The sequence below is a fragment of the Amblyraja radiata genome, chromosome 13, assembly GCF_010909765.2.
Source record: "Amblyraja radiata isolate CabotCenter1 chromosome 13, sAmbRad1.1.pri, whole genome shotgun sequence".
NCBI lineage: Eukaryota > Metazoa > Chordata > Chondrichthyes > Rajiformes > Rajidae > Amblyraja > Amblyraja radiata.
Genome location: NC_045968.1, coordinates 54,859,408 through 54,880,376, shown reverse-complemented (window position 1 = coordinate 54,880,376; position 20,969 = coordinate 54,859,408). Strand labels below are relative to the sequence as shown.

At 43.9% G+C, this 20,969-nt stretch overlaps 1 protein-coding gene across 1 annotated transcript in view; it reads left to right on the top strand.

Annotated features, from left to right (window-relative positions):
* The window catches only part of LOC116980022 (mucin-5AC-like), a 110,303-nt gene that overhangs the window by 26,503 nt on the left and 62,831 nt on the right, over positions 1 to 20,969 (top strand). Inside the window, exons 2-5 of the mRNA XM_033032092.1 lie at positions 1,982 to 2,098; positions 14,708 to 14,899; positions 16,324 to 16,434; positions 19,203 to 19,313. Coding sequence (XP_032887983.1) covers positions 1,982 to 2,098; positions 14,708 to 14,899; positions 16,324 to 16,434; positions 19,203 to 19,313 — 531 coding nt within the window. The remainder of the gene's footprint in view (positions 1 to 1,981; positions 2,099 to 14,707; positions 14,900 to 16,323; positions 16,435 to 19,202; positions 19,314 to 20,969) is intronic.

The window sequence follows — 20,969 nt, the reverse complement described above, 5'->3', positions numbered from 1 at the left end:
TACCGTGGGAACTCTTTAACTCAGTAAAGTAAAGTAAAGTAAAGTAAAGTAGCCTTTATTGTCATATCAGCGCACAGGCAGCAGTTGATTGTTGCTCTATTCAGTTTCCCAGGGGGTCGGGACGGGACTGGAGTTGGGAGGGAAAGGTGGGGGAGTCGAGGGAGAGGAGGGGGAGACAGATGGGGGTGTCTTCATTTACTGGCTGCGGGTGTCTGTCACTGAAACAGGCAGGTGAGATTTCACATCCACCTTGTGTGTGCCTCTCTCTCTCTCTCTCCCTCCCTCTTACACAGGCTGAGAGACTCTGCCTCTGTGAGTGTACGTCTCTTTCTCCCCCTCTCCCACACACAGTAAGACCTGAGGTACTGTGCTCAGTCCATCTGTGTCTCCCACATACACAGTAAAACATGTCTCCAAATGAGCCAATTCAACCAAGGGAGGATATTTATAGTGTGTGAAAAAAAAAGTTACATCATTTGTGTCACGTGTAGTTCACGATGTTCATTCAAGATTTAACGCGAAAGCTCGGGAGACGGACAAGTCACTCGCACAAATAACAGAAATGCCGAGTACCGTGGGAACTCTTTATCTACCCCCCGTTATATCATGCGAGACTCGTGCTGGACCACGACCACTTCACTCTGGTGACATCTTGCATCAACTCGCCCCGTGAAAAAGCCCCATTAGAGAGTTGTCAAGAGTCAAGAGTGTTTTATTGTCACATGTCCCAGGTCGAACAATGAAATTCTTACTTGCAGCAGCACGACGTGATATGTAAACATAGCACAATTATATATATATACACAATTTTATATGTATATAAAATTGTGTATATATATATATAATTGCACTATGTTAACATATCACGTCATGCTGCTGCAAGTACGAATTTCATTGTTCGACCTGGGACATGTGACAATAATATATATATATATATATATATATATATATATATATATGTGTGTGTGTATACATATATGTGTATATATGATATATATATATATGTACATGTGGAGGCAGGTTCTCTGGATGCTTTCAAGAGAGAGCTAGATAGGGCTCTTAAAATAGCGGAGTCAGGAGATATGGGGAGAAGGCAGGAACGGGGTACTGCATGGGGATGATCAGCCATGATCACATTGAATGGCGGTGCTGGCTCGAAGGGCTGAATGGCCTACTCCTGCACCTATTTTCTATTTCCTACCACTTCAAGCAGGGTGCAAGGCCACCGAATTCAACTGCAGTTTCATACCACTTCAAGCAGGGTGCAAGGTCACCAAATTCAAGTACAGTTTCATACCACTTTCAGCAGGGTGCAAGGACACCAAATTATTACTAAAACTCTTATCTTGTATGTTTGTTCCCGAAACTCCACAAAAATGGTACACGATAGCATGACAATTTTAGGCCCACCTTACTCACCATTGTCCTGCGAGTTGCATTAGCCAAGTTTAGTTCAGATTGGTGTTATATTTTACAATGTTATTGACATTTAAAACTTAAATTAACCAAACAGCACCCTATTTTCCAGCCGCACCTGTGCAGTTGGGGGAGGCTCGTCAGCTGCGTCACAATTGAAAATGATGCCAATGACGCGGCAGTGACACAAAATGACGCCATCTCCCCGCGCGTGCGCAGTGGGCCCGGTATCCACGCGTGCGCATTTGGAGCCTTTGCCGATTTTCAGATCACCATTTCCCCCCCCCCCCCCCGTGTACTTGTCTAGCCTCACAACGGCAACCCAACGATTCCACGGGTACGTTTTGTTCTATTTTGCAAACGGCTCCACGGGTCCTCTATTCACTTTATTAACTTTAAATTAATTTCTGCCGTCAATGGCACAACTTTGAATGCAGCATTCATGCCTGCGCAGTGAGGGCCCGTCAGCCGCCCAAGCTCAGCTTGGTGGAATATTGCGTTGGGGGAACGGGACCCAACAGGTCCGCGTTTGGTCTAGTAACTGTTAAATCTGTTCAATCATCAGAGAGAACAGTCTTCACGTCCACTTCAGAGACAACGACCGCAGGGGACATCTCTCCAACATCAACAAATGACTCTGCAACCTCTACAACAGTTGTCAATTCCACAACACGACAAACTGGTGGGTAACAGGCGATGTTCCCACAGCCACTTTGCATGCGTTGTTCTGCTGCAAAACAAGCAATGGAAGCTGGAATTAAGACATATTCAGGAAGGATCTTTGCCCATTTTATAATCATTGCTAAAGTGACACCATTTAACACGTGTAAATACTTAAAGATGTATTATTAAGTAAATGCAGTTTCATTCCGTTTGCTCTCTCTCCCTCGCCCATGTTTTCTAAACTTATGGACAAACCTACCTCGTGGGAAATGTCAAAGGACATGCTAAAGTCCATGTGGACAACATCCAGAGCTCTGCCTTCTTCAATCCTCTCGTGACCTTTTCAATTGCTGGAAACAATAATTTCCCACAAAAAAAGCCAAGCTGACGGCATGGTGGCACAGCAGTAGAGTTGCTGCCTCTCAGCGTCAGGGACCCAGGTTCAATCCTGACTACAGGTGCTTGTCTATACAGAGTTTGTACGTTATCCACCATGAGCACATGGGTTTTCTTCCAGACCTTCGATTTCCTCCCATCGCCATAACATCAACCCTCGTCCTTGGTTGGGTCAGAGAAAAGAGGCTAGCCTCTCTAATAACTCTTAGTTGCTTAAGCCCTCCACAAGACAATATTCCTATGAATATTTTCTGTAACCTCACCAGATTGATCACACCCTTGAAATAATATGGTGACCAGACCCCACGGAATACTCCAAGTGTAGCCTAACCAACAATTTGAGACACCATTGCAGCATAGTGTCTCAACTACCATACTTCGTGCCTTGGCTGATGAAGGTGAGCAAACCCCACCCTGAACTGGTTGAGCTTCCCAAAATGCGGTACTTTAAATTGGTCTGAGTTAACGTGTGTCCAATTTGCTCACTCACCCTGGATCCCATGTATTTCAACCTTGTGGTCCACCCTACCTTGTGGGAATGTCAAAGGCCATGCCAAGATCCATGTGAACAATGTCCACAGCACTGGTTTCACAGACTTTCTTGGTGATTTCTTCAATTACCACTGTCAATGCATTTCCCATAAACAAATCCAAGCTGACTATCCCAAATTGGTCCTTAACTTTACAAAAACAAATAAATCCTATCCATCAGAATTCCTTCAGGTAACTTTCATACCACTTACGTAAGGTGTATAATTACTTCCTATTGCTTTTTTGGCTTTTGTTAAACCAAATGAAGAGATTATTTCTCAGGACACTTTCTAAGACTGATTATCCCTGTCATTTATGCAGCTCCAAACTTCACAACCACTTCAGCAACAACAAGCACTGTTACATCACCAGCTACTAATGTCTCCACTCAAGCTTTGACAGGTGAATCCACAACACCTACGACAATGACTGCCAATTTCACAGCATCAGAATTTGGTGAGTATTGGACAATGTTGTGAATAGCATTTTTACAGGTTATGCTGCCAAGAATTTAAACAATATTCCATCATATCTATGAACACAATAAAATGAGCTAATGTGACATCACTTAACATCATCACTACTGGTAGAAGTTTTGGAGGTTACATTAGGTTACCTATAATAGTAAGATTAAACGAGAACTTACCAGTTTGAAGTTTGATCTTTATTTTATGATAAGTTGCGATGAAGGATTATGTGAAGGAGTCTGCCAGCCCGCATGCGCATCAATCTTCAAAGCAGCGGTGTGAAATCACAGAAAACAGTTGCTGAACTGATTATAGGAAGATTCGAGAACTAGAACTACCACATGATCTTTATGAGAAGAGGGTTGGGAGCGGAGGGCACGTAATACCTCATCGCAACTTCTCATGAAATAAAGATCAAACTTCAAACTGGTAAGTTCTCGTTTAATCTTACTATTTTACTTCAAAGTCACATGAGTGACTACGTGAAGATTTTAAAGCTCTGTGATTTCATGCCGCGAACATGAATCCATGCAACACACTGCATTAGTTGACCAGAAATGATTGCAAAAGATAATGCATTCAGACATGACATAGATTTAAAACATGCTGATGCTATTAATAAGCAAATAATAAGCAAATTATTGAATAGAACTTAAAATTGAGTTTGCAAACGAACCCGGCCTGGCAATCGGTTTATTATAAAAGGTTTGGAAAGTCCGCTCATTCGACCATCCTACTGTTGCTAGGATGCGGTCCAGCGGAACCTCCATGAACCTTGCTGCTGATGTTATCGCAGCCCTGGTAGAGTGGGATTTAAAAACATCAGTGTTCACTGCTGCACAAGCCAATACATATCTAAACCATCTGGATATGGTCTGCACTGAAACCCTCTTGTGTGGTTTTTTGTGGCTAACAAACATTGCCAGCTCAGTGCCTCTAAGGTTCTTTGTAGCCTTAAAATATTGATGAATATGTGTGACAACACAGAATCTATGGTCACATAGTATATGCCAGAAATTCCAGCTTTAGACCCAACGCTGGTTGGGTCTAAAGCTTAGTTTAATTAACTAATTGAACGTTAATTAACTTATAGAATGTTATTTTGTTGGTAGATATAACCGTTCTGTTCAGCCGAGCTTATGCAATGACTGGACGTGTTGCGCTGAAACCAGCGCCATGAGCATTACTACCTTATATGTGAGCCAGCCCAAAGATAAGGATGTAACTGGAACCCACTGGTGAAGTAGTGTTAACACAATGTTAATATCCCATACTACCGTGTACCTGGGCCTGGGAGGATTTGTGTTAAAGATATCATTCATAAATCTGGATATCAGAGGGTGAGACCCATCAGAGTGGGTCCCGATCCCAGCAGCAAATATGATGACAAGGCACTTTTGGCACAGTTAATGGCACCATGGCTGCATAGGCCAGTCAGGCACTACGAAAATGCCTGAAGTGGAATCTTGCTGGATTTTTTGCAAGACCCGACTGATTAGGCAAAATGGAGGAGAGGCATAAAAGAACATTCCTCCCCAGTGTAGCGAGAATGCATCTATCGCCACTGCCCCTGGGTCTGGCTGCCATGCCACATATTTTTGCAACTGGTGATTGAACCTAGATGCAAACAAATCAATATTCGGTGTTCCATACCGAGCAACAATGTCATTAAATACTTTGTGATCCAACATCCATTCTGTGTTGTCATTAAATTTACGTGATGATACACTAGCGCCAAATTAGGTTAGGTAAACTATCACAGGATACTGACTTGATTCCACCCATGTGATTAATATATGCCACCACCGTAGTGTTATCAACTTGTAGTTGAGCATGCAGATTATGCATATTCGCACAATAAGCGTTTAACCCATAGAATGCCTCCAGTATCTCCAGGAAGTTGATACCATATAACTGAAGAATTGGTAACTCATGCACATCCCATCTGCCTCCGTAACTAGAGATGGTATTAGTAATTTCCCATCCTTGAGCACTAGCATCAGTTTGTAATATAACTGAAGGTTTACTGACCAAAATGTTACTGGAGCAATGCTGAATATTGGTCGTCCACCATTGTAACTCTGATATCTTCAGCTGTTAAGAGCATAGATCTGTTAAAATGACCTAAATGGTACTTGAGAGCTTGCTCCTTTGCACGGTGCAAGCTCTGATAATGCAAAGGCCCAAATTGCGCAGCTGGAAAAACAGCCACTATATTGCTGTTACACTAGCCACCTGAAGAACAGAAGGCTACTTCATAACAACAAGGTTGTTACAGGCTTCTATTAATTCAAATCTCTTGCCCCAGGGCAGTGTCCCAGACATATTAATAGAGTTAAAGGTAAATCCCAAATAATCAATAACTCTAGTTGGTATCAACTTAGATTTAACTGGATGGATGAGTAACCCCAATTTCTCAAATATTAGTTTTGTGGCTGAAACAGCTAATTTAGCCAAAGAAAGCGTTTTAGAATATCATCCAGATAGGCCATAACAATGTGTTTTTGAGCTCTGAGCAGCCCAAGCACCGGCTTTGGTAATTTGGTAAATAACCTGGGAGCTGAAGTTAGACCATTAGGCAATGCTTTAAACTGCCATCGTTGCCCCATCCAGCTAAATCTCAAATATCTCCGGTGCTCCCTGTGAATGGCAATTGAATAGTATGCATCTTTGAGATCGATGCATGCCATAAAGCATCCTTTGGGAATCCGCTGTTAGGCAGTAACAAAGTTTTCCATTTTTAAATGTCTATACTGCACATGTGAGTTAAGTTGAGTTAAATCAAGGATGCGGTGAAGCTTTGTTCATCGTGGGTGCTTTAATTAACCCTCCATGGTACCTCCATGGCTACCGGTGGTCTTATGGTAGGCCCCAAAGGCCCCTGATACGGGTTCTATTTCCGTCCTCGAGGTTTGGAGGGTAGAACTGCTCGGGTGCGCGGATTGCGCATTTCCCATGAAGGCGGCTTGGCACTTGGCCTAAAATAGACCTCTGCCCAGAGAAATCAGCTTTCGAGCTACCACCAGCTTCAGCGAACCGCTTACTGCTGATGGAGGCGTAGGGGTGTTGTCGCCGAAACGGTGAAGCCTTGCTCGTTGTTGGTGCCTTGATTAGCCCGACAGCTTTTGCTTCCTTATCCAGGTCTTTTACCTGTTTGGGTAGATCTTCCCCGAACATAAGATTCGGCGGCTGGACATTGCTGGCCTTACATAAGCCTGCAAATTTGGGATTTAAGGCAGGTCTGATGGCGTTCTTCCGAAAGCAGTTCATTTCGAAGTGTGCATTGCACATCAACGCCAGGGCATCCTGCTGGACGTCCGATAAGGCCCCGCCACCCACAGATCTGGCAAATGCCGTGATGCCTGAAGCCAGCAATTTAAAAAAACTTTGGAGGTTCATTTCTTGGGCTTTGATGCCCCCTCCAATCTACCCCCAGATAGCGCTGTTCACTGCCGGCACTTTCAGGGATGCACAATTACAGGTGTATGGTATTTTGCAGCCATTTCAACCATCACCTCTTCCTGTAATTAATGCGACGTGAGGTAATTTATGCTGGAAGCCAGCCCTTCTTGCAGCGGCTCCCCTGTTTGCGAGGGTATCACAAACCTTGATGCCATGGCAGGCAATTCTTGAACCTTACGCATGTCATGTATGCCAGTATGTTCCACGGACGTACCTCCGAATTCAGTCATATCCTGACCCCGTACGCTCCCCTCCTCAGAGTGAGAGATATTATGCAGCCCTGGACCCAGGTGCTGCCGCAGGCCCCCCGAGGAGACCTGCGCTGATATGTCCCCGTTTCACGGAGCATATCATGATGGAGCATCCTTTCCATAAGGTGCTCCATCCGGGATAAACGCCCGAAGACGCCATCCACGTTTGTAGGAGGAGAATCCACCTGGCCTGACTCGTCTGAGTACACAGGCCTATCAGGGGCTTTGCCCCCTTTCGGGGTTGCCAAAGTGCCAAGTCAGCGACACGGACGGCGAAATCGACGGCCGCCGGCTACCCGCACTCCCGCGGACCTCCATAGCCGGTTTCCCCGCGGCCCGTCTGGATTTCGCCCTGGATTCCATTCTCCATAGAATTGGAAACTGTAAAGAGAAATTTTCCACGAAAACCCAGACCTCAGAATAAGTTTAAAACTTACCAGCAGGATTTTCAAAACTTACCGCTGGAGGAGCGACGCTCCTCCCAGCCAGTCGTGCGCCATGCGTTAGACGTATTGACGCGCATGCGGGCTGGCGGGCTTCTTAATGTAGTCACTAACGTGACTTTGAAGTAAAATTCGATTACTCAGTGTTTCATTATGCCTACACCTGTATAATTGTAGTATCCAGCCCTTGTCTTTACAAGCAGCAACAAGCAGCACAACAAGGGTAACATCCACAGGAAGCACCAATTAAACCTCAACAACTGAAATATACAGCTATATCTTCAATGACAACAACCACCTTAAGGTCTGGAGCAAACATTATACAGCGTTAAAAAATCGCCTTTTGCCCACGTTATCCACGTCGCCCAAAATGTTAATCTATATTAATCCCATTTATTTGCAATTGCCCTATAGTCCTCTAAATCTTGCCAATTAATTTACCTGTCCAAATATGTTTTAAACTTTGTAATTCTATCTACATCTGTCATCTCCTTTCGATCCATATACCCACTAAACCCTGTTCCATATACCCACTAAACCCTGTGTTAAAAACGTGCCCCTCAGATCCCCTTTAACTCATCTGAGCACCAGCTCCTGGAATGAATCCTAACACTGAGGCATCTACAACACATCCACTATCGACATCTACATCAACAATGTTCACAACCACTTCAGGAATCACGGGCATTGTTACACCACCAGTAACTGACATCTCCACTCATCCTATGGTGGGTGTATCTGAAACATCTACGACAATGACCGCCAATACCACAGAATTTGAATTTGGTGATCATTGGACAGAATCGACAACTACTTCCCTGAACCCATCAAACTCTCTGTGGAAAATATATCCCTCAGATCCCCTTTAAATTTTTACTCTTTCACCCTTAACCTATGCCTTCTAGTTCGGGGCTCCCATACACAACGAAAAAGACCATAACCATCCAACATTTTTAGGCTTCTCACAAGATTATCAACCTCCATAACATCAATGCTCAGCCTTAGTGGGTCAGGGAAAAGAGGCCTGGTGAATCCAAAAACTCCTTGTTGCTTAAACCCTCCATAAGGCAATATTATTATGAATCTATTCTGCATCCTCACTGGTTTAATCACACCCTTCCAATAATATAGTGACAAGAACTGCATGGAATACTCCAAGTGTAGTCTAACCAACAATTTATACAATTCTAACTTGGTGTCACAACTACCATACTTCGTGCCTTGGCTGATGAAGGTGAGCAAACCCCACCCAACTGGTTGAATTTCCCAAAATGCTTTCCTTTAAATTGATCTTGTGTGTCCAATTTGCTCGTTCACCCTGGATCCCATGTATTCCAGCCTTGTGGCCCACTCTACCTTGTGGGAATGTCAAAGGCCATGCCAAGATCCATGTGGACAATGTCCACAGCACTGGTTTCATTGACCTTCTTGGTGATTTCTTCAATTACCACTGTCAATGCATTTCCAATAAACAAATCCAAGCTGACAATCCCAAATTGGTCCTTTACTTTCCAAATACAAATAAATCCTATCCATCAGAATTCCTTCAGGTAGCTTTCAGACCACTTACATTAGGTGTCTAATTACTTCCAATTGCTGCTTTGGCTTTTGTTAAACCAAAAAGGAAGAGATTATTTCTCAGGACACTATCTAAGACTTTCTGCATCCTCACCAGCTTAATCACACCTTTCCAATAATATCGTGACCAGCATGGAATACTCCAAGTGTAGCCTAACCAACAAATTATACAATTCTAACTTGGTGTCTCAACTACCATACTTCGTGCCTTGGCTGATGAAGGCGAGCAAACCCCACCCAACTGTTTGAATTTCCCAAATTTCATTCCAAAGAGGAAGAATGATTTCAAGGGAAGTAAAGGGCAACCGTGGCAGACAAGGGAAGTCAGGGACAGTATTAAAATAAAAGAGAAGAAGTACAACGTAGCAAAGATGAGCGGGAAGCAAGAGGATTGGGTAATGTTTAAAGATCAACAGAAGATAACTAAAAAGGCAATATGGGGAGAAAAGATGAGGTACGAAGGTAAGATAGCCAAGAATATAAAGGAGGATAGTTAAAGCTTCTTTAGGTATGTGAAGAGGAAAATATTAGTTAAAAACAAATTTGGACCCTTGAAGACTAAAAAAGGTGAATTTATTATGGGGAACATGGAAATGGCAGATGAGTTGAACAGGTACTTGGTATCCGTCTTCACTAAGGAGGACACAAACAATCTTCCTGATGTACTAGTGGCCAGAGATTCTGGGGTGACGGAGGAACTGAAGGAAATCCACATTAGGCAGGACATGGTGTTGGGTAGACTGATGGGACTGAAGGCTATGCAGGGCCTGGTGGTCTGCATCCCAGGGTACTTAAGGAAGTGGCTCTAAAAATCGTGGACGCATTGGTGATCATTTTCCAATGTTCTATAGATCGGTTCCTGTGGATTGGAAGGTAGCTAATGTTATCCCACCTTTTAAGAAAGGCGGGAGAGAGAAAACAGGGAATTATAGACCAGTTAGCCTGACATCGTTGGTGGTGAAGATGTTGGAGTCAATCATAAAAGACGAAATAGCAGTAACAGGATCGGTCTGATCCAGCATGGATTTGCGAAGAGGAATTCATGCTTGACTAATCTTTTGCAATTTTTTGAGGATGTGACTCTTAAAATGGACAAAGGAGAGCCAGTGGATGTAGATCTGGACTTTCAGAAAGCATTTGATAAGGTCCCACATAGGAGATTAGTGGGCAAAATTAGGGCACATGGTATTGGGGATAGAGTGCTTGCATGGATAGAAAATTGGTTGGCAGACAGAAAACTATGAATAGGGATTAACGAGTCCCCTTCAGAAAGGCAGGCAGTGATTAAGGGCCGGTCCCACGAGCATGCGACTCCATGCGGCAAGCGCGACCCAAAGGGCCTGTCCCACGAGCATGCGACTCCATGCGGCAAGCGCGACCTAACGTGGTCGCTTGAGCCGTACGGCCTCGCGGGGCCGGTCCCACTTCGATCGCCAGAGCTGTATAGTTGTGTGGAGCTGGTCCCGACATCGCGCGGGGCTCCGTAAAACTGACCATGTTCAAAAATTCCGCACGGCAACGGCCTGCTGGCCCGCAGCCGCCTCGACGCCGTACACACCACCTCGACGCCGTACTTCACGTGCGAACTTCCCGCGGAATCCGCTCGAACTTCATGTCACTCACTCGACCTCCGCACGGCCCCCGCTTCTGGTTTGGTCGCACTTGCCGCATGCAGTCGCATGCTTGTGGGACAGGCCCTTTAGGTCGTGCTTGCCGCATGGAGTCGCATGCTCGTGGGACAGACCCTTAAGTTGGGTACCACAAGGCTCGGTGCTGGGACCGCAGCTATTTACAATATACATCAATAATTTAGATGAAGGGATTCAAAGTAACATTAGCAAGTTTGCAGATGACACAAAGCTGGGTGGCAATGTGAACTGTGAGGAGGATGCTATGAGAATGCAGGGTGACTTGGACAGGTTGGGTGAGTGGGCAGATGTGTGGCAGATGCAGTTTAATATGGATAAATGTGAGGTTATCCACTTTGGTAGCAAAAACAGGAAGGCAGATTATTATCTAAATGGTGTCAAGTTTGGAAAAGGGGAAGTACAATGGGATCTGGGGGTCCTTGTTCATCAGTCTATGAAAGTAAGCATGCAGGTACAGCAGGGAGCGAAGAAAGCGAATGGCATGTTGGCCTTTATAAATAGAGTAGTTGAGTATAGGAACAAAGAGTTCCTTCTGCATTTGTACAGAGCCCTAGCGAGGCCACACCTGGAGTATTGTGTGCAGTTTTGGTCCCCTAATTTGAGGAAGGACATTCTTCCTATTGAGGGAATACAGCGTAGGTTTACAAGGTTAATTCCCGCAATGGCGGGACTGTCATATGCTGAGAGAACGGAGCGGCTGGGCTTGTATACTCTGGAATTTAGAAGGATGAGAGGGGATCGTATTGAAACATAAGATTATTAAGGGTTTGGACACGCTGGGGCAGGGAACATGTTCCTGATTTTGGGGGAGTCCAGAATCAGGGGCCACATTAAGAATAAGGGGTAAGCCATTTAGAATGGAGATGAGGAAACACTTTTTTACACAGAGAGTTGTGAGTCTGTGGAATTCTCTGGATATTTTCAAGGGAGTGCTAGATATGGCTCTTAAAGATAGGGGAGTCAGGGGATATGGGAAGAAGGCAGGAATGGGGTACTGATTGTGGATGATGAGCCATGATCACAGTGAATGGCATAGCTGGCTCGAAGGGCCGAATGGCCTACTCCTGCACCTATTGTCTATTGTGTATTGTCTATTGTCTAATGCTTTACTTTAAATTGATCTGAGTTAACTTGTATGTCCAATTTGCTCGCTCACCCTGGATCCCATGTATTCCAACCTTGTGGTCCACCCAACCTTGTGGGAATGTCAAAGGCCATGCCAAGATCCATATGGACAATGTCCACAGCACTGGTTTCATTGACCTTATTGGTGATTTTTTCAATTACCACTGTCAATGCATTTCCCATAAACAAATCCAAGCTGACAATTCCAAATCGGTCCTTAACTTTCCAAATACAAATAAATCCTATCCATCAGAATTCCTTTGTGCAACTTTCGGACCACTTACATAAGGTGTATAATTACTTCCTATTGCTGCTTTGGCTTTTGTTAAACGAATGAGGGATTATTTCTCAGGACACTTTCTAAGACTGATTATCCCTGTCATTTGTGCAGCTACAACAATGGTTCCATTCATGTACCTGTTAAAATATGTTTTCAGCATTGTAATTCTATCCACATCTGTCATCTCCTTTAGCAACTCATTCCATATACCCACTAAACCCTGTGTGAAAAACCTGCCTCTCATATCCCCTTTAACTCTTTCCCCACTCACTTGAAACTATGCCTTCTACTTCTAAATGCCCGCACACAGTGAAAAAGACCATGACTAACCAGCTTATATATGCTTCTCATGACATTGTGAAACTCTATAAAGTCAACCCTCTGTCTTCATTATACCAGGGAGGGCAAGGCCACCTGTCCAATAACTCCTTTCTCTTAAACCTTCCTGATGAGGCAATATTCCTATGAATCTTTTCTGCATGCTCTCACACCCTTCCAAAAGTATGGTTACCAGAACTGCACAGAATACTCCAAGTGTAACCCAACCACCAATCTATACAATGCAACATCAGGTTTTAACTGCTATACTCAATGCCTATGACGTGCTTTCTCCACCACTCTGCTTATCTGTGTTGCTACTCTCATCCTCGTAAATCCTCTCAGTACCCTTTCCAGCTTGATAACATCTTTCCTATAACACGGTGCCCAGAGCCGAATACAATACTCTAAATGTGGCCTCACCAATGCCTTTACAACTGCACAAGACCTCCCATCTTCTATACTCAGTACTCTGGCTGTTGAAGGACAATGTGCCAAAATACTTTTTACCACCCAATTTACCTGTGACTCCACCTTCAGGGAGCCATGCACCTGAACTCCTAGATCCCTCTGCTCTACAACACTACCCAGAGCCTTACCATTCACTGTGTAGGTCCTGCCCATGTTAGAATTGGATGTGGAGAATTTCCTGGATGCTATGAATCTGAGGCCAGTCACACCCGTTAGATTACCTTCTCCAAATTTGGTTCGTGTTCAGGAGGGTATGACTGCAACTGAGGCAGGTAGGGAAATCCAAGGGACACTTTTGGAGGAGCCTCAGCCCTTGAGCTTGTCTAACAGGCCTGAGAGTCTTGTTCCCTGTATGGATCAGAATGGGGGCTGTTGGAGTGATGAGCAATGTAACCATGGCACTGCAGATCAGGGAGCAATTCGACAGTCCCAAAGGCCATGCTGCCTGCCTGGTGTCCAGGTTCGACACATCTCATCTGACTTAGAGTGGGAGGGGGAAGATCCAGTTGTTGTGGTCCATGTTGGTACCAATGACATGAGTAAAACACGGAAAGAGATTTTGCTGAGAGAATTTAAGCAGCTGGGGATTAAATAAAAAGAAGACCAAATAAGCAATAATCTCTGGATTGCTACCTGAACTGTGAGAAAATTGGCATAGGGTTGATGAAATTAGAAAGTTAAATTCAAGATTAGAAAGTTAAAAGTGGCTCAAATTTGGTGTGGGACAAGTGGGTTTGAATTCACAGGACATTGGCATTAACATTGGGGAAGGAGGGAGCTAGGATGGACTCCACCTGAATGATGCTGGAACCATGTTCCCGAGGTTGGGGGAGTCCAGAACCAGGGGCCACAGTTTAAGGATAAGGGGTAAGCCATTTAGAACGGAGACGAGGAACCACTTTTTCTCACAGAGAGTTGTGAGTCTGTGAAATTCTCTGCCTCAGAGGGCGGTGGAGGCAGGTTCTCTGGATACTTTCCAGAGAGAGCTAGATAGGGTTCTTAAAGATAGTGGAGTCAGGGGATATGGGGAGAAGGCAGGAACGGGGTACTGATTGGGGATGATCAGCCATGATCACATTGAATGGTGAATTGCTGGCTCGAAGGGCTGAATGGCCTACTCCTGCACCTATTGTCTTTGAGTATTGTCTATTGACCAAGGTCCTGGCAGGTTGCATAACTTGGGCTGTAGATGGGGCTTTAAACTAAATAGTGAGGAGAGGGGTGGGGAAGGTGAACATCCTGGCCTGGTTTATCTTACAAAAGTTACATTGGTCCGAGTTAATTTATGTATCCAATTTGCTCTCTCATCCTGGATCCCATGTATTCCAACCTTCTGGACCAGCCTACCTTGTGGTAAATACCGAAGGACATGTTAAAGCCCACGTGGACAATGTCCACAGATCTGCCTTCATCAATCCTCGTGGTAACCTCTTCAATTACCAGAATCAATCATTTTGCCCAAACTGACAATTCCAAAATTTTCATTGCCTATCGAAATAAATAAATTCTATCCATCAGAGTCCTTTCCAGTACCTATCAGAACTTTAATGTGTGGTGTAGCTTAGCTTCCTCTTTCTGCTTCGCTATTGTTAAACTGAATAAGGAGATTATTTCTCAGGACCCATTCTAACACTGAATAACCCGGTCATTTTTGCAGCTACAACAGCTCCTAACACTGAAACATCTGTAACACATCCACCATCGACATCTACAGCACCAATGTTCACAACCACTTCTGGAACCACAGGCATTGTTACACAGTCAGCTGCTGACATCTCCACTCAACCGTTGACAAATGTATCTGAAACATCTACGACAATGACTGTCAATTCCATAGTATTAGAACTTGGTGAGTATTGGACAGTGTTGCCAACTGCATTTTTACTGGTTACATTACCATTTATGTAAAAGTGTGACATTACTTATCAGCACCAGTACTTACAGGTTTTACATCAGGTAATCAGATTGACTTCAATTATTCACAGTGATCTCATAATATCTGCACCCATTTAATTCAGGTCTGTAGTCGCTGTGTTTATATCTATTTTAGCAACATGCAGCACAGCGGAGACAACTTAATCGGGAAACACCAATGAAACCTCCCCAAGTGACTGCACAGTCACAACGTCAATGACACCAATCATCTCCATGTCAGCAGCAAGCATCGGGCAAATCTGTGCTTTACAGATTCCTAGATTCATAGTTATTCAGCACAGAAACAAGCCAGCACACCACATACTTTCTTCACAACTCTTTCTACCTGTGTTGCCACAACGAGGAAACTATTGACGTACCAAATGTTGTGATATTCAAAACAGCTTCTCAAGCCTCTAACATTCACCATATACATTGCAGCCTGGTTTCTCATCCCGAAATGCATCACCTTACAGGTTAAATTTTGTATGTAATTTGCTGTCTCACCAACCTTCACAACCAACTTCAGGAACCACAAGCACTGTTACACCCCGAGCTACTGATATATCCACTCAACCATGGGCAGGTGAATCCACAACATCTATGACAACGACTGACAATTCCACAGCCTCAGGATTTCATGAATATTGGACAATGATACAAGTATGTAAAAGATGCCAGAATTTCAAGGATATATCAGAAGCCCATTGTACATATGAACACAATAAACTACTCAGTCTACCTGTGTCGCTCTTTTCAGGGAACTGTGGACTTGCACCCAGTGCCTGATATTCAATAAAGCTCCACATGTTCTGACATTCACTCTGTACCTCATAGTTTACCTTCACAAAATGTATCACGTCACATTGGCATGAGTGAATTTTTCTATCCCTGGACCTCACCCTGGATCCCATGTCTTTTAACCTTCTGGACCAGACTACTTTGTGGGAATTGTCAAAGGTCAGACTAAAATCCATGTGGACAACATCCACAGATATGCATCATTGATCTTCTTGGTAAGCTTTCAATTACCACAACCAAATCATTTCCCACAAACAAAGCCAGGCTGACAATACCAAATTTGAAAAAGGGTATCGACACGAAACATTACCCATTCCTTCGCTCCAGAGATGCTGCCTGTCCCGCTGAGTTACTCTAGCGTTTTGTGTCTACCTTTGATTTAAACCAGCATCTGCAGTTCTTTCCTACACAATCCCAAATTGGTCCTTGCCTGGGACCCATTCATTCCTGGGATCATTCTTGTAGGGCCAGCACATCTTTCCTCAGATATGGTGCCCAAAATTGCTTACAATACTCCAAATGCGGCCTGATCAGCCTTATTTTTGTGTTTGCCTTCAGGAACAACAAGCACTGTTACACCACCAGCAACTGACATCTTCATTCAACCATTGACAGGTGAATCCACAACATCTACAACAATGACTGTCAATTCCACAGCATCAGAATTTGGTGAGTATTGGACAATGTTGGCAACAGCATTTTTATGCTACCAAGTATGTAAAATATGCCAGAATTTAATGAATACGAGAAGCCAATTATATATATGAACACAATAGATTCTGCTAAACTGACATTCATTATCAGCACCAGTAATTATAGGTTTTACATCAGGTAACCCCATCGACTTCTTTTACTCACGGTAATTTCAGTGCCTACGCCCATATAATTACGGTGTCCTGCCCCCCTACTTCTGCAACAAGCAGGACAGCAGGAACAATGTCTGTGGGAAGCAGCAATGAAACCTTCACATGCGATTGTACAACTGCATTGTCATTGACAATAATCACCGCAATGACAGCAGCAAGCAGAAACACGCTCTTTGGCCCGTCTTGACCACGCTGACCAAAATACCTATCTATGTTAATCCCAGTTGCCTGCAAATGCCCCTTATTCCTCTAAACCTTGCCGATCCGCATGCCTGTCCAAATATGTTTTTAAGTTTGTAATGATATCCACCTCTACCACCTCCTTTAGCAACTCATTCCATGTACCCACTGCACTCTGTGAAGAACACGTCCCTCATATCCCCTTTAAATCATTCCCACTCATTTTAAACCACAGCCTTCTAGTTTGAGACTCCAGTACATGCGGGTAAAGACCGTGACCATGCATTTTATCGATGCCTCTCATGACATGTTAAACCTCCATAAAGTCACTGCTTGACTGGACCAGGGAAAGAAGGGCCAGCATAACCAATAACATGTCATCACATAAACCCTGCAGAGAAGGCAATATTCTTATGAATCTTTTCTGCATCCTCTCCAGCTTAATCACACCCATCCACTAGATTGGTGACCAGAATTACACAGAATACTCCAAATGTAGCTTAATGGCTTAATGGCTTTTGTGAAGAAGGTCAGCACACCACAAATCTTCTTCACAACACTTTCTACCTCTATTGCCAATCCTAGGGGACTATGGACATACCCAAATCCTCTGATGCTCAATAAAGCTCCCCAAGTTTCAAACATTCACCGTGTAATATGTGGCCTGGTTTAACTTCCCAAAAGATACACCTTTACATACATTTGAGTTAAATTCTGTATTTAATTCACTCTCAACCTGCATTCCATACATCTGGTCCATCTACCAAAATGCATCACCTTACAGGTTACATTTTGTATGTAATTTGCCGTCTCACCAATCTTCACAACCACTTCAGGAACCACAAGCACTGTTACACCCCGAGCTACTGACATATTCACTCAACCATGGGCAGGTGAATCCACAACATCTATGACAACGACTGACAATTCCACAGCCTCAGGATTTTGTGAATATCGGACAATGATACAAGTATGTAAAAGATGCCAGAATTTCAAGGATATACCAGAAGCCCATTGTACATATGAACACAATAAACTACTCAGTCTACCTGTGTCGCTCTTTTCAGGGAACTGTGGACTTGCACCCAGTGCCTGATATTCAATTAAGCTCCACATGTTCTGACATTCACTCAGTCCTTGTTTACCTTCACAAAATGTATCACGTCACATTGGCATGAGTGAATTTTTCTATCCCTGGATCTCACCCTGGATCCCATGTCTTTTAACCTTCTGGACCAGACTACCTTGTGGGAATTGTCAAAGGCCAGACTAAAATCCATGTGGACAACATCCACAGATATGCATCATTGATCTTCTTGGTAAGCTTTCAATTACCACAACCAAATCATTTCCCACAAACAAAGCCAGGCTGACAATACCAAATTTGAAAAAGGGTATCGACACGAAACATTACCCATTCCTTCTCTCCAGAGATGCTGCCTGTCCCGCTGAGTTACTCCAGCGTTTTGTGTCTACCTTTGATTTAAACCAGATTCTGCAGTTCTTTCCTACACAATCCCAAATTTGCCTTTCCAAATTTCCAAATTTCCAAATTTATAAATCATATCTCTCAGAAAACTTTCCAGCAGCTTTCAGAGCACTTGAGTAAGGCACATCATTACTTCCTATCATTGCGCAACATTTGTTAAACTGAATAAGGAAAATATTTTGTTGGCCAAATTTTAAGTCTGAATATCACTGGTATTTATGCAGCGATGTTAAGTCTCCTGGAATAAATCCTAACACAGAGACATCTACAACACATCTACTATCAACAACTATATAAGGTCATACGGTCATAAGTGATAGGAGCAGAATTAGGCCATTCGGCCCATCAAGTCTACGCCGCCATTCAATCATGGCTGATCTATCTCTCCATCCTAACCCCATTACCCCCTGACACCCATACTAATCAAGAATCTATCTATTTCTGCTTTAAAAATATCCATTGACTTGGCCTCCACAGCCTTCTGTGACAAATAATTCCACAGATTCACCACCCTCTGACTAAAGAAATTCCTTCTCATCTCCTTCCTAAAGGAAAGTCCTTCAATTCCTAGGACTTCTAGTCCTAGACTCTCCCACAAGTGGAAACATCGTCTCCACATCCACTCTATCCAAGCCTTTCATTATTCGGTACTTTCAATGAGGTTCCCCCTCATTCCTCGAAACTCCAGCGAGTACAGGCCCAGTGCCGTCAAACACTCATCATGTTAACCCATTCATTCCTGGGATCGTTCTTGTAAACGTCCTCTGGACCCTCTCCAGGACCAGCACATCCTTCCTCAGATATGGTGCCCAAAATTGCTCACAATACTCCAAATGCGGACTAACCAGCCTTATAGAGCCTCAGCATTACATCCCTGTTTTTGTATTTGTGTTTGCCTTCAGGAACAACAAGCACTGTTACACCACCAGCAACTGACATCTCCACTCAACTATTGACAGGTGAATCCACAACATCTACAACAATGACTGTCAATTCCACAGCATCAGAATTTGGTGAGTATTGGACAATGTTGGCAACAGCATTTTTATGCTACCTGTACCAAGTATGTAAAAGATGCCAGAATTTAATGAATACGAGAAGCCAATTATATATATGAACACAATAGATTCTGCTAAAGTGACATTCATTATCAGCACCAGTAATTATAAGTTTTACATCAGGTAACCCCATCGACTTCTTTTACTCACGGTGATTTCAGTGCCTACTCCCATATAATTACGGTGTCCTGCCCCCCTACTTCTGCAACAAGCAGGACAGCAGGAACAATGTCTGTGGGAAGCAGCAATGAAACCTTCACATGCGATTGTACAACTGCATTGTCATTGACAATAATCACCGCAATGACAGCAGCAAGCAGAAACATGCTCTTTGGCTCGTCTTGACCATGCTGACCAAAATACCTATCTATGTTAATCCCAGTTGCCTGCAAATAACATCACTCAGAGACTGCTGCTGTCCTTTTATCGGTGCTCCATTGAGAGCATCCTAACATACTGTGTATGCGTATGGTACACCAGCTGCACAGCGGCTCAGAGGAAAGCGCTCCAGAGGGCCATTGACAACGCCCAGAGGATTGTCGGCTGCCCTCTCCTTACCTTGGAGGACTTACACAGTTCCCGCTGCATCAAAAAATCCCAGAGTATTATAAAGGACATTTCCCACCCCGGACACTCCCTGTTTGAACTGTTACCGTCAGGCAGACGGTACAGATCTACAAGGACAAGGACAAACAGACTTAAAAACAGTTTTTACCCCACTGCTATAAAGGCACTAAATGTAGCCGCCAATGAACGCAGGGGCGATACATAATAAGAGACTGTGAAATCGACAGAAGGATGTAGGGCTGGGTGTGTATGCGTGCTATTTTTATGATATTTATTTTAGTTGTTTATCTTTTTTAAATATTTACCTTGTATGTATCGTTAGCTTTTAGAAATGTTTGAATGGTGCACTGACTGGATGACATTTTACAATTTCGTTGTACATGGTTCATGTTACAATGACAATAAAGAAACTATTCTATTCTATTCTTCTAAATGCCCCTTATTCCTCTAAACCTTGCCGATCCACATGCCTGTCCAAATATCTTTTTAAGTTTGTAATGATATCCACCTCTACCACCTCCTTTAGCAACTCATTCCATGTACCCACTGCACTCTGTGAAGACCACGTCCCTCATATCCCCTTTAAATCATTCCCACTCATTTTAAACCACAGCCTTCTAGTTTGAGACTCCAGTACATGCGGGTAAAGACCGTGACCATGCATTTTATCGATGCCTCTCATGACATGTTAAACTTCCATAGTCACTGCTTGACTGGACCAGGGAAAGAATGGCCCCGCCTAACCAATAACATGTCATAACATTGTATTGAGTTAGTTTTTATCATTTTTTTTTAGCTGTGTATATGTGGGGGGGTGGTAGGGGTGCTGTGGGGGAAACTGTTTTAAATCTCTTCCCTGTGCGGGGACCCGACTATTCCCTGTCGGGTCTCGGATGTCGTTGGGCCTAACATCGTGGAGCCGGCGGCGACCTCCGGCCGGGACTAACCTGGGGGCTCCAGTTCCAGAGCCTGCGGAACTGACATCGTGGAGCTGGCCAACTTCGGAGTGGGAAGAGCTGTGGTGGCGTGCGGCTGCGACCCGAC